Raw genomic sequence first — 15593 nt, 5'->3', positions numbered from 1 at the left:
GTTAGCCTCATGCTACAATACAAAACATCATTTACCTTATAAAAACATATTTAGCACATAAGCCTGCAAATTAACAAGTCCCCATAAAGAGTAGAACGGAGCTACAAGCAGGCAACACAGAATATGAATTGATGAATATATGGTGTTACGTATTTCTCAACATTGGCCTGAGGCAAGCCACTTTGGACAAATAATAAGACTATTTAATACTAAACATGGGTAACAGCTCCCTTTATCTTATTGTCCCACAACCAAAATAAACTCAAAATAAATTGCCCAGGTTGGGTTATTTTTTAATCAACTTAAAAATCCATTCAAAAAATTATATGTATCCTAGAGCTTATTCTTAAATATTACATTACTTATTATCCCCTTTCTTAGGTATGGTTAACTTTGTGATGTAAACTTTGGGACAGTGGGAGGGAATAAGCTGCTATAGGTTTATGTAAAAAACCACCACTATGCGTATATTTAGCAACAATGCGCTTTCATTGACAAATTCAAAACTTTTAAGTCTCTAGGACTTGAAATAATGAAATGCATTAAGTCACCTCTTTTCATGCTTACATAAACAGATCAGGAGTTTTACCGGGGCTACAGACACAGCGTGAGCCATACTCTCTCTCTGTGTAGAGTAGACAGTTATACAGGCTTCTTTGCACAGTGTTCCTTTAAAAAACAATACTTAACTTCTCCTTCCCCCCCATCCCGCTTAACCTGAAAACTTTTGTTCTATTGTTCACCCAAGTCTTCAGGGGGCTGTAACAGAAGAGAATGGGGGTTTCCAAAACTCAATGAACACAGTCTAAATTAGAAAGCATTGTGCTTTTATTTATAAGAAGTATTTCGTTGATGGTCAAGGTCCATTTAAACACAAGAACACTTTTCAGAGCTCAAACTTTTTGATAAGACCTTCTGTATTGCCAGCGTTTACCTCAGGTTGTTAATATGGATGCAGTTCTAGTTGTTTAATTTCTAGCCTCCTCTGTGTTTTGCTTTACTTTCAGAGGCAAAGCAAGTATGCTGTGTCCTACGAAGTTCTCTTATCAGCACAGAAACTTCTAACACTAGAATCAGACTTGGGCAATGCTCTGCTAGACAGACGAGCTCAGGTGTCTTACATTTTATACTGCCAGTGTGTTTCCAAGCAGAAAGACGGCCTCCAGAAGTTCCAACTTCCCAGAAACATCATCTGATTTGATAAGCAGTTACTACTTCTAACTATCAAAATGGAACTGGACAGCACGTGTACTAACAGCTAGCACAACAGCAGTTCATCCCAAGTAAGGTTTTGAGGCACCACCCAGAAAATCTAAATGCTTTGTCCGTGGGCTTTTCTTGCTTGTTAACCTCAAAAGCAAAGTTATGACACAATCTAATACAAATCGCAGGAAAACAAGAGAGCACACGTACTAACATTCTGGCACTGAAAAAAGCAGACAACTCCTTTTGTGAACCTACCCACCTATCCAGGAAAAGTTCATTCAGGCACAGCACTCAATCAAATAACATAGTTTCAATATCACGTGGGACACTTATATTTATAAATATTCAGTTCTCTAAATACTCTAGCAGACTCTCTGTGAACTACATTTAAAAGAATTAAATGAATATCACAAAAAACTTGTTGCTTCCTTTAAGTCCTGACAGCTGATTCTGCCTCATCTTTATAAAGAATACTCAAACTTGAATGCTAGGTAAATAACGTCATAATTACACATACAAAAGGAATAAATCCACACCTGAAAGAATGTTTTAGGCAATAGTCTATGAGAAGTATTACTAGAGTAAACCAGAAGCCTCGCTGTTCCAAATGCCTTTGAGGATTGCTATCTAATACAATTCTAAGGTTTCTAATCCAGAAAACAAGAAGTTCTGCTGTTTACATTCTGTTACACCAACTAGCAACGTTATCAGTCTTACTTACTACCTTACTGCACCCTATACCAGTGAGAAAATACCCACTTTCACTGTGGCAGTAAAAATCTACTGCAATATCACAACCCAATGAAATAAAAATGGACCCAAATGTCGGTGTTACATGAAACATAACACCCTACTTTTTGCTTTGCGCCTAGCAGTACACTTAGTGCAAAGTGTCCTTGCACCATTTCATCTAGTTTTCCTCAATAAACTAGACAAAAGCAGAAGCAAAAAGGGATATTACACCATCTATAATTATATGCCATATATATGCTTGTCTATACATGTAACAGATTAAGACCAAAATAGCAACTGAAATGACAGCAAAGACATTTTTTATGTGACCTATGTGGAACCTAAGTGTTCTTCCCTTGAAATACTGACCTTTGTTTTGAACGCACCCACTTCATCTGAAAATGAAAAAGGGAGGGCAAACACTGGAGGTATATTAATCCATGAACATTAAATTAAGTAGTACCTGAAAAAATTATAAGGATGTACTTCATAAATGGTTGTAAGTAAACACAATAATATTTTATACTTTTTTTTTTTTAAAGTAAGTACATAGGCTTGCTGATCAACTGCAGTACTCCAAGTATCTGCAGAAACACTAATATCCTCTCTGAGTATTCATGGGGGAATAAAAACAGTTCTAAATAAAGTTAAACATTCCAAAGGCAGGAAAGCACACACAAGATTAGCTCATATTGTACTGATGAAAATCTGGACCAGAAATCAGAACACACCCATATAAAAAAAACACGTTTTACTAACAACTGCTCTGAATAGAATGAAACTAAATAAAACACTGTGAAGGAAAAGAAAATTTGTCTTACTAACACACATGTAAGCTTTCAGTTATATACAGTAACAATTCCCACAAAGTTACAGATGTGTATTATTAAATATATATATAGCCAAAATGTTTTAGTTCAATTCTTAAATGTGTAGCGTGAAGCTCAAATAAGGGGGGGACCATAATTTGAGGATCACAGCTCCCACTAACTTCAACCACAGCCAGACAAATAAAGAGGAGACCGTCATCCTTTAATTCAGCAATTAAGTACGAGATATTACTAAGTAAAATTGAAATTTTAGTAAGAACTATCAAAGTACTTCTTTCTACTGATATATTAGTTTAACAATCCTCCTCTGTTATTTGAAAAGGTTTATTGTCCTATCTGGAGAGGGTTGGTGGATTCATTACAGCTTGCTGCTTATGTTCTCTTGTTGTACTATTGAAAATCCAACAGAACAAAGTGTGTAGCGATAGGGAAAAAAAAAAATATTCTTATTTGATTACTTCCCTCACATACAGAAATATTCCCTTTTCCCTCACTGGAAGCTACTTTAAAACTTTAAATTCCTAAATAATGTGCACTGAAGGCATTGGAAAACAGATCCTTTAGCAGAAGTACACCTGAATTATTTAGACAGTTCTTAGAACATTTAAGTAAAATTTAACCGTTATACACACAGTCTTTAGAGAGTTCAAATATATTTTAATTGAAAGATATGCTGGGCAGTTAATAAATAGAAGTGCTAGAATGTATTTTAAAGTGTAAATAGTTTTCATGCTACGTTCAAAGAGCTGTACAACTATGCTAAACAGAACAGACACCGAAAAGCAGCTAGTATGAAAACCAAATTCCAAAGTCACACTCAGAGAGAACCAAAGATTTGGTAAACAGAACAGCAAAAAATAATTAAAAAGGCAGACAACACACAAAGTATCAAACCCAAATCCTAAGCACACCTTCTTCACAAGTAAGAATGCTGGAACTTCTCATTAGCGTCAGATTAAGCAGTTTTTCACTGGCAGACAGAACTGGAATTATTAAAGGGAAGAGATGGCTTGCTTAAACAATTCTTACCAGCACTACCACAGGACTCTCCACTTCTACTTCACAAGGACCTGCATCCTTGCACTGCTGCGGAGACTCTATAATAAGCTCTTTCTTAGGATTTCTGTTTGTTCTTGCCTGCATTCTTTGGTTGAAAATACAAACAGCAGCAAAACCGTATGCTTTTTGGCATCAAAATAATCAACATGCCAGAGATCCAGTGAAAATAATAGCTTTTTCCCTGGCACAAGCAGCAGAAAGTACAAACTAGCCCAACTTCTCAGCTGCAGTTCGCTAAATCTGTCATGGTGGGAATGCATGACAGACAAAGGCCAGCCCCTAAGCACGTTGTATTCCTCTGGGGGAAAAAAAAGAAAAAGAAAAAAAAAAAAAAAGGTGGAACCATTTTAATGCCTTAAGGTTACGAGTCAAACACAAAAGAGAATGTGCATTTCTAAAATGATCATTTAAAACAGCCCAAGTCTTTTACAGCACTTATAAAATCAAGGCTTCAATATTTTAAAATATTTTTATTGTAAAAATTAGCCACTTATTGACAACTGGGCCTCTTTAGAAGTATAAAACCCTGTTACTTTTTTTTTTTTTTTTTTAAACATTAATATCACTTACTCAGGTACTATCAACAAACAGCCACTAACCAAGTACATTCGCCAAGACCAATGCCCCAAACAGATACGTTGCTCTTTTTGGGGGGTAGGGTGGGAATGCTCTTTTTAATCTTAGTGCTAAATCCATATTAAAAATTTACCTTAACATCAAATTGTCTTCGCAGTAAAAATCTTATATACTCTACAAAGATACTAACTCAAAATTAAAATAAATTTTAAAAAAAACTCTTTATACCTTCAACTTTTAAGCACTTAACTCTTCAAGTAAACTACCAGTCTCCCTCAGCCTCTTTCCTTGCTTGAGCCAGTTAGCTCACTTCTGTCTTGCACATTATTAGTGCTCTCAGCTCATTCCTCTCTCCTCAGAACCCTCCAGCATTGCAGATGTCCACCACTGATCACCCTCCAAAAAACCACCAAGAAGACAACGCAACAAAATCTTCACACATCTTGAGTGAAGTCACTTGACAGAACCTCAGCTCTCCAAGCCACGAAGACCAGCCAGCCATCACTGGCTTCCATAGGATTTTCTTTCTGCTGACCGTACAAAACACTGGGGGAGCGGGAGGGGATGTCTTCCCTGTCTTGTGAACAGTTTTCAGAAGTGTCTCTTGGCCTCGTGATTCAAGGCTACACAGTGCTCAGTGGTTAGTATCTTCCATTCCTGTCCTTAACTGCAACAAACTCAAGTCATGCTTCAACTTTGCTTTTGTAATCCAATCCACTCTCTTACTATATCGTTACTTACAGACACTGTTCAGCATACACACACTCGCAAAATAAGAGGCAGCAATTTTTATTGGGATCATTTCTGTACAATTCTTTAGTGTAGTGCAAAGCAATTTTGTATGCAATCCAGTTGACATTTTTGGTAATTTTGAAGGTTTGACTAATCTAGCTCCCCCATGCAATAGGTTTAGCACATGGCTGTATGCTAAATTCCTCCTCAAAAAAAGTGAGCTGTGATGAGCAGTTTTCTCCAGGTTTTGAGAGGGGTATTTTGGTTTTTCCTTTGTTTCTTTTTAACACTAATGAGTTGCAACCTCCAAGTGCGCAAACCTCAGTGGCTGTATTTACCAAGCAAAAATACATTTGAGAGAAAATTCAACTCCCCAGAGAAGCACATCCCTATTTTAGACTCCCTGTCCACTAGAGCAACCAGACAGCTGTGGAAACTAAGCCACCACCTTCATTCAATTCTCAGCCTGCTCCACTTCTTTGGACAGTTAATTATCTCACTTCGATATAACTGACATCCTAAATTTAACTTGACATGAATTTTTATCTATTCTCTAATAGAAGAGAAAGTCACCTTAATCTGCAGAAAGCAGATCAAGTTGTGGAGAAGCACAAATATCCTCTTTTATTGCTAGTATTTTTAAGAAGGCACAACTTCAGGCACAGGTCTCTTACCCTTCAGACCTAACATAAGACGTTAATATCCCTTTCTCTTCCCCTTCTCTCTGCTTTCACACCTGCGTAAGATATTGTTATTTCAGGTTACTGCAACTGTGAAATTGAGTCTGACCAAGAGTTTGCCCACCCAATCCACAATGCAAGCACATTTCTAATGAGTGGACTGAAAGAAATAATAAAATTAACATTAGTCAAGACAATAATGATTTACTATGCTTCTGTCTTTTTCTCTAGGAAAAAGAAGTTCAATGCATTTACTTTTTAAGCAGTCTCTCTAATACATAGATACTGAACTCTAGAAAACAACACTCTATAAAGCTTCTTGAAGAGTTAAGAAGGAAACTAGCAGTTTAGTGAAATTTACAAAAACCGATCTTCCTGTGTAAATCAAGGTAGACAATAGTTCAAGAACATTTAGTTACACTTCACTTTTATTTTGCACCAGCTCCTTTTGTTTTCAGAAAAGGGAAGTAGAGAACAGCTTAGACTAAATTATACCATTACTTGAGGATGCAGCTGCCAAACAGGAATTTGTCTCATTGAGATGGGCTGCAATTATATTTAACTGCAACCAGAAATGCACAACCTTATTATGCACAAGGCACTTGCAAACACTCACACTAATAAAGACTTTAAAATATTATACACTTGAAATAGTATTTCTCCTGGTGAATTTAACAAAGGATTCTACTTTTAAACTGCAACACACTTATCCTGGTCAGGTACTTCTCTGGAATGCATCTGGATTACTTTAATTCAGTAAAAATGCAATTTTCTTTCCCCATCATTCTCCCTATTCTTCTCAAAACATAATGAAGGAGAAAAAGAAAGCTAACAAGGCAACATTTTTATAACATCAGTTTAAAAAAGCAGAAGTTTTTTTTCCTACTGAATAGTTAATGTAATTTCTACCTTGCATTTCATTAACACACATATACCATTAGAGGGGGTTCTTTTATTTAAGAACAACGAAAGTGTGAAGCAGTACCTCTGGAGCTATATCCTGCATGAAATAGACCTTAATTGCTAAATTGATATGCATTTCCAACATTTATTTTCTGCTGAGGACTTAGTGATTATCTCAATAATTTAATTAACAAAAAAAAAAAAAACCCCACACCACAAAAACATGGGCTACTGCTTACCCAGGCACCACATAGTTAAAAGAGGTACATTACTTTAATAAAGAGGTATATTACAAAACTTGACCAATAACACATTATGATTCAAAAAGTAAAAGATGAAAAACAGGAGTTTAAGACATGCTGAAAATTTATCAACTCATTACATGACCTGTAGTTTTAAACCATTTAACTGCAATTAAAAAAAAAAATACTACTCAATTTGTTGTATCAGGCAGTTATCTGAATAAGGATCAACAGAGAATCCAGGAAAACAATGCACGTACAAAAAGAATGTCACTGTACAAAAGTTATTTGATTGCATTTCCAACATGGCTCCCAAAATTGCAGAAGATCACTAGCTAAATAGAGACCTATCTGCAAAATAACTCAGATTATTATGGAAAAAATGCATTTCATCTTTTTACAAACACAGTGGTTTGAAGGACTTCTCATGGTACTTTTAACAGCAGTACTTTTCATATTACTTCCAATAGCCAAAGAGTTGGCTCTCTTCTTGCGTCGTATACCCTTAAGGAATTACCTATGTAATTACAAAATTACATAGGTAAAAAAGTTCTCAGTATTCCCAGCATACCTCAGTGATTCATCCAGCAAATTTGCTGCCCAAAAGACAAGTTGCCCACATACACCCTCTTATTCCTTCAAATCACTTTTCACTCCAGGAGCTTGCTTTCCTAATGCACAATACCACATAATGAAGAGTAAGTGATAGCAAGGGAACACGCAGCATATGAGAATTTCCTCTGACCTTTGATGGAAGAATGGATGACTACCCAGCCTCACTGCAGGAACAGGCTAAAACGCGAGTAGTTTGGTTTAATAGCATTTCTTTTGCTTCAAGTCCCACTTACAACCTGCATCAAGATCACTAAACCCTGTTCAGTGGCCAGCATCAGCATTCACTAAATCTACCAGCTATAATTACAGCCATCAAACTTGTCTCTGTTAGCTGTTCTAGGGAAAGAACTGTTGCTTAACCTGTAGCAACTGGGGGGGGGTGGGGGGGGTGGGAGGAGAGGAGGAAGGAGTAATCCTGCTGTAGGTTTGCATGTCCTGTGTATGTGAAAATAGAAAGATCTGACAACCTCATTTACTAAAACCCTACACCTGTTCTCTACTCCTTTGTGGCTCTTTAAATTCCCTGGCAACTCACAGCATCTCTTAACAAGTAACTTTCAAAAATGAGAAGGATGGACAACTGGAAGGGTTTTGATGCTTTGTTTTGTTGGGGGTTTTGGGGTTTGGGTTTTTTGGTTGGTTGGTTGGTTTGGGGGTTGGGTTGAGTTTTTAAGGCAGTAGATCATATGAAAATATGGACCCACTTTAGCAGAATGACAAGCACCATCAAAAGCCAATACTTCTTGCTGTCACCTCTATTAGTAAGAGGTATTCTAGCACTGCCCTCCCACACTTGGCAGCCTGCCTTGCAGCTGTATTAAAGGCATAACATTTCACATATCAGTGGAAGATTCAGTGTTGCAGCTACACATATCTTAATACTTCTAAGTTTCATAAGTGACCAACAGATGTGCACTTGCCCTGGAAGAATATATTCACAAGTTCAAGAGAAAGGCTCAGCCAGCTGATAGCAGATGGAATACAGTATGCAATTCACCTGGCAATTCACTGCCATGCATATTACATTCAGATGAAATACAAAAAGTCGCAAGAAAGTCAGTTAGGAAGACTCATTCCTCATATGGCAAATACTGCAAATGTGTAACTTGCAGTCCCACCAATAGGGAGTACATTCTCTAGCAAGAAAATCATCCAAAAAAAGAAAAAAGAAGGAAAAAAAAAGGAAAAGAAGGAAAAATATAAAAGTGTAAGACACAGATATGAGCGTGCTACATATTATGTAACTTATGTTGTCAACATTATAACTAAAATACTCCCATTTCACTGACTTGCCTTGGCAAAGCAAGAATTAAGCCCATTCTGAAATAGGTAGAATCACAATCCCTCTTTGGAGAGGCATCTCTTTATATCAAAATGAACCATACAAATCTCAAATTTTGGATTACAGTTGAAATTACTCTCAAAACATTATTTTTAGGGAGAGTGTGAAGTGGCCTGGACAGGACAAAGATGCTGAGCTACCACATAGAAAAGGTCTCTATAATAAGTAGGTTGCATTGATGAAAAAAGATAACACCAATGTACAGGTCTGTATTACTACTCAAGAAGTTGGAATAAAAAACTGATCTGCCTGTTTTAGTGGCAGCATAAAGTTAAAGGATTCTCCTAGTCAGTGCCTCTACTGGATCCATAATGTTTTTGTACAATGCATTTTTTAAAAGCTCTTTATTTCATGGAATGAGAATTTGGCTAAAGTTGTTAACACCAACATGGCATATCTCATTACTACCCTCAGCTAGACATTACTATCTGTCAGATAAGATACAGTACCTTAGTTTGGACACTCTTACTCTGTGACAAATACAAACTAAAATAAGTTTAAAATCACAGCGGAGCTAAGCAAAATACAGATTAACTTGTCTTGTCCATGTCACACTTTTGCATACTGTTATCTATGAAGTATCAACTTAAGGTGCATTTGTTTGACTCACTGGTGACTGATTCATTTCATACCAACTTAGTGGATATCTTAGTTTTCAGGGAAAACCTGACTTCCTTATGGTCCCAGGGGAAAGAAAAAAAAGAAGAAAAAAAAATCAGTAGAATTTAGTCAGGATAGGAGACTTCAAGATTAAAACTGCACTTACGCAAAAGGACTTAACTGTTTTTCTGACATACCTCCTTAGAGATAGGACATGTACAAGCAGACTGACTGTGAGAACAGTGTTGGACTAAAGATGACTTTTGTCCTACCTGGACAGTACCTTACAATTACCAGAAACTAATGGGACAGCACAGACACCAAACCAAAGACAAAGAAGCAAGTCAAAACCCCAAGTCTGAAGATCCCTCAAACTGAAGGAGTTCTGTGCCAAGGAAGCCTGAGGTAGGGGTCTTCCCACTGTGTAACACCAATCTTACAAGACTTTTTCCAGGAGCGATTTGCTTCTTTTGGAGATTGTTAATTCACCTCTGTCCTTGGGCTGAAGTAAGAGCGCATCTTGGTTTGCCTCTAAACTGAAATACCAACCTGTCTCGGACTTCACAATGTAGAGTTCTAAGAAACAAGAACATTGCAAGAGTTAGCAGTTGGCTCCCAGCTTTACTTTAATCACATTTAATTTCATGCCAGAATAGGATACCTGCATCTGTAGATGATTCAAGTGAGCACTTCAGGCTGTTCCTAAAGCAGGTGGAAGGAAGTATCAATCAGGAAGAAAGAGCAGAGAAGTCAACTCTGTTCTGCGTGTTCACTAAGTCTAGACTTTAGTCTTGAAAGCACCACCCACGCAGCTTCTCCACCATAGAAGTCTTCTTCCCATTCCTCAAGATCATATAAGGCTTTAAAGTTGCTTGTTTGGTGGTTTGGTTTTTGTTGGTTTTGTCTTTTTTTTTTTTTTAACTCCAGACATCTTGCTTGCTTTCAAAGCAGGATATCCAGCTCCTCCAAGAGCCTCTGCTGCTACATTCAAAGGGAACACGTTTTCTACCTGGATGCAACCTAATGCCATGTTTGGCCTGGATATCTTTCTGTGCTAGTCCAACCTATCTTGTCATGGATGAACAATGGCTTATGGCATATTGGCTTGACCAACTATCCTCAGATTTAATCCTCAATCTTAAATAATTTTTCCTGAAGATACAATGTTTAATCTTATATTTTGCATGCCAGTGCACTGAGTGTCTGCCAACCTATGTCTGATGATCCTCTCACATGCATGTTTCAAAGAAGTTTATTTGCTGCAGGAACTACGTTTGGTGAATCTGTGCTGCAATTTCCCCTGACGAGAGGGCAGAGGGATACCAGAGATGGACATTTGAGCATTCTTCCCAAAGGAGTCTAATGAGGAGTCAAAAAAAAATTCTACAGAAACCATCAGGAGATTCAGCCAAAACTACAAGCCAGCACATAAGACATCAGGTTTTTATTCACCCGAAGCAGTAAGATGAAAGGAGATAAAAGAAGCACTCTCATGCAAGTGACCCATGAAAAACTATGCAACAGTTAGATGCTGTACTCAAACATGTCTGTTTCTTCCTTATTAAGAAGCCTAATGAGGTCTAATGCTCCATTTGCTGATGAATAAAAGCCACTTGTAATACAGTTACAAGTTGAAGCAAGTTATGAGAGTGAAATAACAGACTAAGCCATACAAATTATCTGCACACCATTACAGAATTGCTGCATAAGCTGTTTAAGCCCATTTAGAAAAAAAAACACCTTCCACTTACTCAGCAGAATGACTTCCTTAGAACTTTCTCCTTTACGTATTTCTACTTTATTTATACTAAACTTTTCTACTTTAAATAAGCAAGTTGATATTAATTTGTTAATTCAGATAGCAAGGACAGGCCTTAATATAAGGCCTTTTAATAAATGAATGTTTTAAGGTTAAATTTAAACACATCACATGTTAAATCAAGAAAACAGTCTTTTTTGAAAATCATACACAGATAATTTAAAATTATTCTAAAATCAGAACATCTGCAACTTGAAAGTCTATTGTGGAGTTATTTCCAGAATGACATAGCTCACTGCTGTCATTAATCAATCTTCTCACATGCACAGACTCTGGTATATCTTAAAGATGTCACAGTTTATTAATAAACCAAATGACTCATGAGCAGCACAGAAAGAGCAGCCACACAAAAATTCAGTAACACCTAATGATGGCATTGGTGTCAAGTCAACAGGTTACACGGGCTAAGAAACTGGCGTTACTAAAATATAAGGCGAGTGGTTCTGTTTCCGGCAAATACCTAAATCTGGACATACACTATTTCAAAATGCCCTGCATTTCTTGTTGGAAATTGTGTAAGCACAAATTAAGTAACAGTTATTCAAATTAAGGATATTTTCCACATCAGACTTAATAAAAGACTACTTAAAATTATTAGGCTACATCTTGCACATGCTACAGCTACTAAACTACCTGAAGTAGCTTTACCAAACTACAAGGTTATAAAGTTTAATGAGAGAAACAGCAGTGTTGAATAGGCCATAAGAAGCAAACTGAGCAAAAAACATTTCAAGCATGGAAAAAAAGCATGTTGCTTTCTGCAATTTTCAGACAAACAGAAAGAAAGAAAAAAAAGTTAACGTCCTTCAGCCCAGTCTGTCGCACTTCAGAAGTTTCTAGCTCCTCCATCGGCCTTGCTAGTACGCTCAGCTAGCCTCTTCCTTCACTGAATATATTTCAAGGGGCTTATTAGCAAAACCCAAACTTTTAAAATCTTGTTAGTTTTCTTGTCACCACATCATTCTCCTTTGCTTATGTTCCATCTTTGCCTATCATCTGAAACAGCTGTTTAGGCCCTAAACCATACAGTAACACTTCACTCTTAGATAGTCATTGGTTATACGATTACCAATAGAATGGAATTTGAATATAAAAATAAAGGCCATGAAAAAAACCCCTCCTAACTCTAAGATACTGCAACACAGCAGAAATAACATGTAACATCATGCTGAGAATGGATTTTAAAAAAATCATAGGAAAACCAAAACAAACTAAGTAATGTAGTTCAAGCATACAAGCTAATATTTTGAAACTGTATCCTTCAACTGACTACAAAACTTAGCAAATTAGAATGTTTTCTCAATACCTGCAGAAAATAAATATGCCCTAGGTGGACATTTGGGGAAAATATATTTTCATTAATTTTGATGCAACTTTTAATAGCGTCTCAAACTAAATTTATAATCTTTTACTAACGTATTAACTTTTACCCATGTGGACCTAAAGACCCTAAGAGACCCTGTGTTCTAGCCAGATAAAGTGTATGCGATGGGCTAGAAATGTTCCTATCCCAAAGATAAGAAATAGCATTTTCATTGCAAGTTTGAATGACATCAGATGGATAGAAATAAACTGTACTCCTGAGAAGACATTCTCACGCAGGCTTCATTTTATCTTTGATTTCCTTCATGCAAAAGAGCAGACCTGCTTAAGATAAAACTTTAATTAAATTTAGTAAGGCTTTAGATATAACCTCCTGACCTCTGGATTACAGGTTAAATAAGAAAAATGTATGCTAAATCAACTACTTCTGCTTCCTTACTTCTTCACAGAACAGGAGATTTTTCCTTCAAGGAGAACTGCTTCCTGAGAGCTTTCTATTCACAGAACATTTTCACAGATATTCAACACTGGCTTTGCAAGAGAATCAATGTGTTCTTAAATTAAAGGACTCCCTGAAATTACCTGGTGTTCTGACAACAGCTCTGTATCAGGAGATACTTGATCCAAAATAGCTAAACAGACCAGATAACAGGTACAGCCAAAAAGGCAGAGATAAGAAATTGCAGCTCGAATATGTGTTACAAGCACAGACAAACAAATAGGCGAAGCCATACAGGGACGCTTGCATCTGTTGCAAAAACCGCCAAAATAAAAGAAAACACAGGGAAGTGACACACTGCCGCTCTCTTTTGGTCTTGGCCATACGGCTTCTCTTCAGAGGAAGAGGATTCCTGCAGTCTTCACCTCCCTGCACGGCTTCTTAGTGAGAAGCGAGGTAATCTCTCCTCCTGAAAGCCACCTTTCACAGGGGGAAGAGCTGGCCAAATAAGCTTTTATAGCAGAGGGTACAAAAATTATGTCATTTAAGAGTTTCATGTTTATACTTAGATGAGTTTCATAAAATAACTTGTCACTGTTCCCAGGACTGCAGCATCTTTCCCCCTCTTCCCACTGTTCAGAGAATCCAGCTCTCCACCCTTCAGGGGTAAGTCAGTAGCAACGGCTCCCCAGCCTCAGACAACATCTCAGAAAGCGATAGCCAGTGCCAGCTGTGACCTTTTACACGAAGTCCCATTTTTCTTCTTGTAAATTCTGACTTTTGTTCTTAGGGACTACATAGTTCAGTACAAGGAGCAAGAAGGCATGCTGACCCCTCAATTCCGCACACTCTTCCATACTAACCTTCAGGTATTGATCCCAGGAAGAAACTTATCTTGCTCCACTACCTCCAGTTAAACCAAGCTGACAAAGCCATACAGGAAAATTCAAAAAAACAGTATCATTATTCAAAAACATCTAGAAATTTTGGAGTTAAAAAAAAAAACCACACAAACGTGGAACTTCAGTTCTAAACAGCAGACTAAGCAAATTGTGTGATTAATCTTGCCAGTTTGCAAACCAATTCTGTAGGGCGAAATTAAAAAGAAATTATTGCTGGAACAATACCACATGAAACAAAAAGAAAAAAATGTTATACAATACAAGAAGTTTTCACTGCACCCTCCAAGTTACAATAATTCATATTACATTTTAAAAAATTATTTCTTCATTCACTCATATAACTACATGTAGAATTTAAGGCCTGTAAAGGTGTTAGGTCTTAAATTCAATGGAGTGAAAAAGTTCTTGAAAGTATTCATTGTCCAGAGTTTAACAAATGTCTAACAACCATCTGTATGAGGCTAACTTAAAAATGGCTAACAGTGTAAAAAGGCTTCTAATACCAAGAGGAAGCCATTTTATTTCTAATATCAAATCATACTAAGAATTTATAAAATGCAACACTATCATGATGGGTAATATACATACTATAAGTTATTTTAAGCATCTGAAGACAGTTCACATTATACTGTATTCTTTCCTGGAAGCTTATGTGTGTGTATCCATGTATATAAACATATGTATATGTGTGTGTGTGCATATAAATATACATACACACCCCATGCATATATATACACACACACAGATACATACATTCACACACACCTTTTTTTCTTATATTTGAGTTCAGCAAGAAAGGATCTGAACAGCATAATGACAACAAAGCTTTGTGAAATTTCTAAAGGCTTTCCATACTGCAATTGCACAGTGTGGGTATGCCAGCAGGCACGACAAGCTTGTCAAAATCTGTCCAGTTATTTCAGTGTACCACACCCCTCTTATTCCAACTATCTAGTCAGTGACAAAGCAATTAACAAGTAACCCCAAATTATTTAAAATAAATATTTAAATCCTTAACTAGCCCAATTCTGAAGCAAGCGGTGCACATTAGCTATTGCAATTCCACCCCCTCAAGCCTAAATGCAATACATCTGACGCACAAATGCGTCATTAACCTGGGGGGTACAAAGAAGATAGTGTCGCTTTAACACCTGTTTTCTTTGCATCAGGCAACACCTAAAAAAGCCTTTGAGAGCAAAGCAGGTTCAGAAAACAGTTATTACTCCCTTTAACCATTTTTTTCTTCTAGAATGCTCCTGTATCCCTTTCAGTAAGTTAAACGGAAATAGAATAGTTTCAGAGAAAAAAAGGAAAAAAAAAGTACTCAAATCCATCTGAAAAAAATAAACCTTAAATCCTGGGTTACTGTTTTCCCAACAATGCATTCCTTAGTTTTTCCAAATAACGTAATCATCTGTTGTTCTTCAATTGAAGTGCCAAATACATTCCGAGAGTATGTTTAGAAAGATCTAACAGCAGACGATCTTCTATAACAATCCTGTTTATGGATTGCAAATTCTTCAGAGCTATCAATACAAATCTAAATGATATAGTGAGTATGAATCCTAAGCTTTAACATCACAGCTGCATGCA

At 36.8% G+C, this 15593-nt stretch overlaps 1 protein-coding gene across 16 annotated transcripts in view; it reads right to left on the bottom strand.

Annotated features, from left to right (window-relative positions):
- Positions 1-15593, bottom strand: part of DOCK9 (dedicator of cytokinesis 9) — a 136724-nt gene that overhangs the window by 103279 nt on the left and 17852 nt on the right. For 4 of the 16 annotated variants that reach the window (XM_076361723.1, XM_076361832.1, XM_076361768.1 and 1 more), the window contains exon 1: positions 3798-4047. The exons of the other annotated variants lie outside the window; for them this stretch is intronic. In XM_076361723.1, the coding sequence (XP_076217838.1) occupies positions 3798-3911 (114 nt within the window). In that variant the 5' untranslated portion in view covers positions 3912-4047. Of the gene's footprint in view, positions 1-3797; positions 4048-15593 lie in introns of those variants that run through there. 16 annotated transcript variants of the gene reach the window in all.

The sequence above is a fragment of the Aptenodytes patagonicus genome, chromosome 1 (assembly GCF_965638725.1).
Source record: "Aptenodytes patagonicus chromosome 1, bAptPat1.pri.cur, whole genome shotgun sequence".
In the NCBI taxonomy this organism is placed as follows: Eukaryota; Metazoa; Chordata; class Aves; order Sphenisciformes; family Spheniscidae; genus Aptenodytes; species Aptenodytes patagonicus.
Note: the sequence above shows the minus strand (reverse complement) of the source record. Positions and strands in the feature narration are given on the sequence as shown.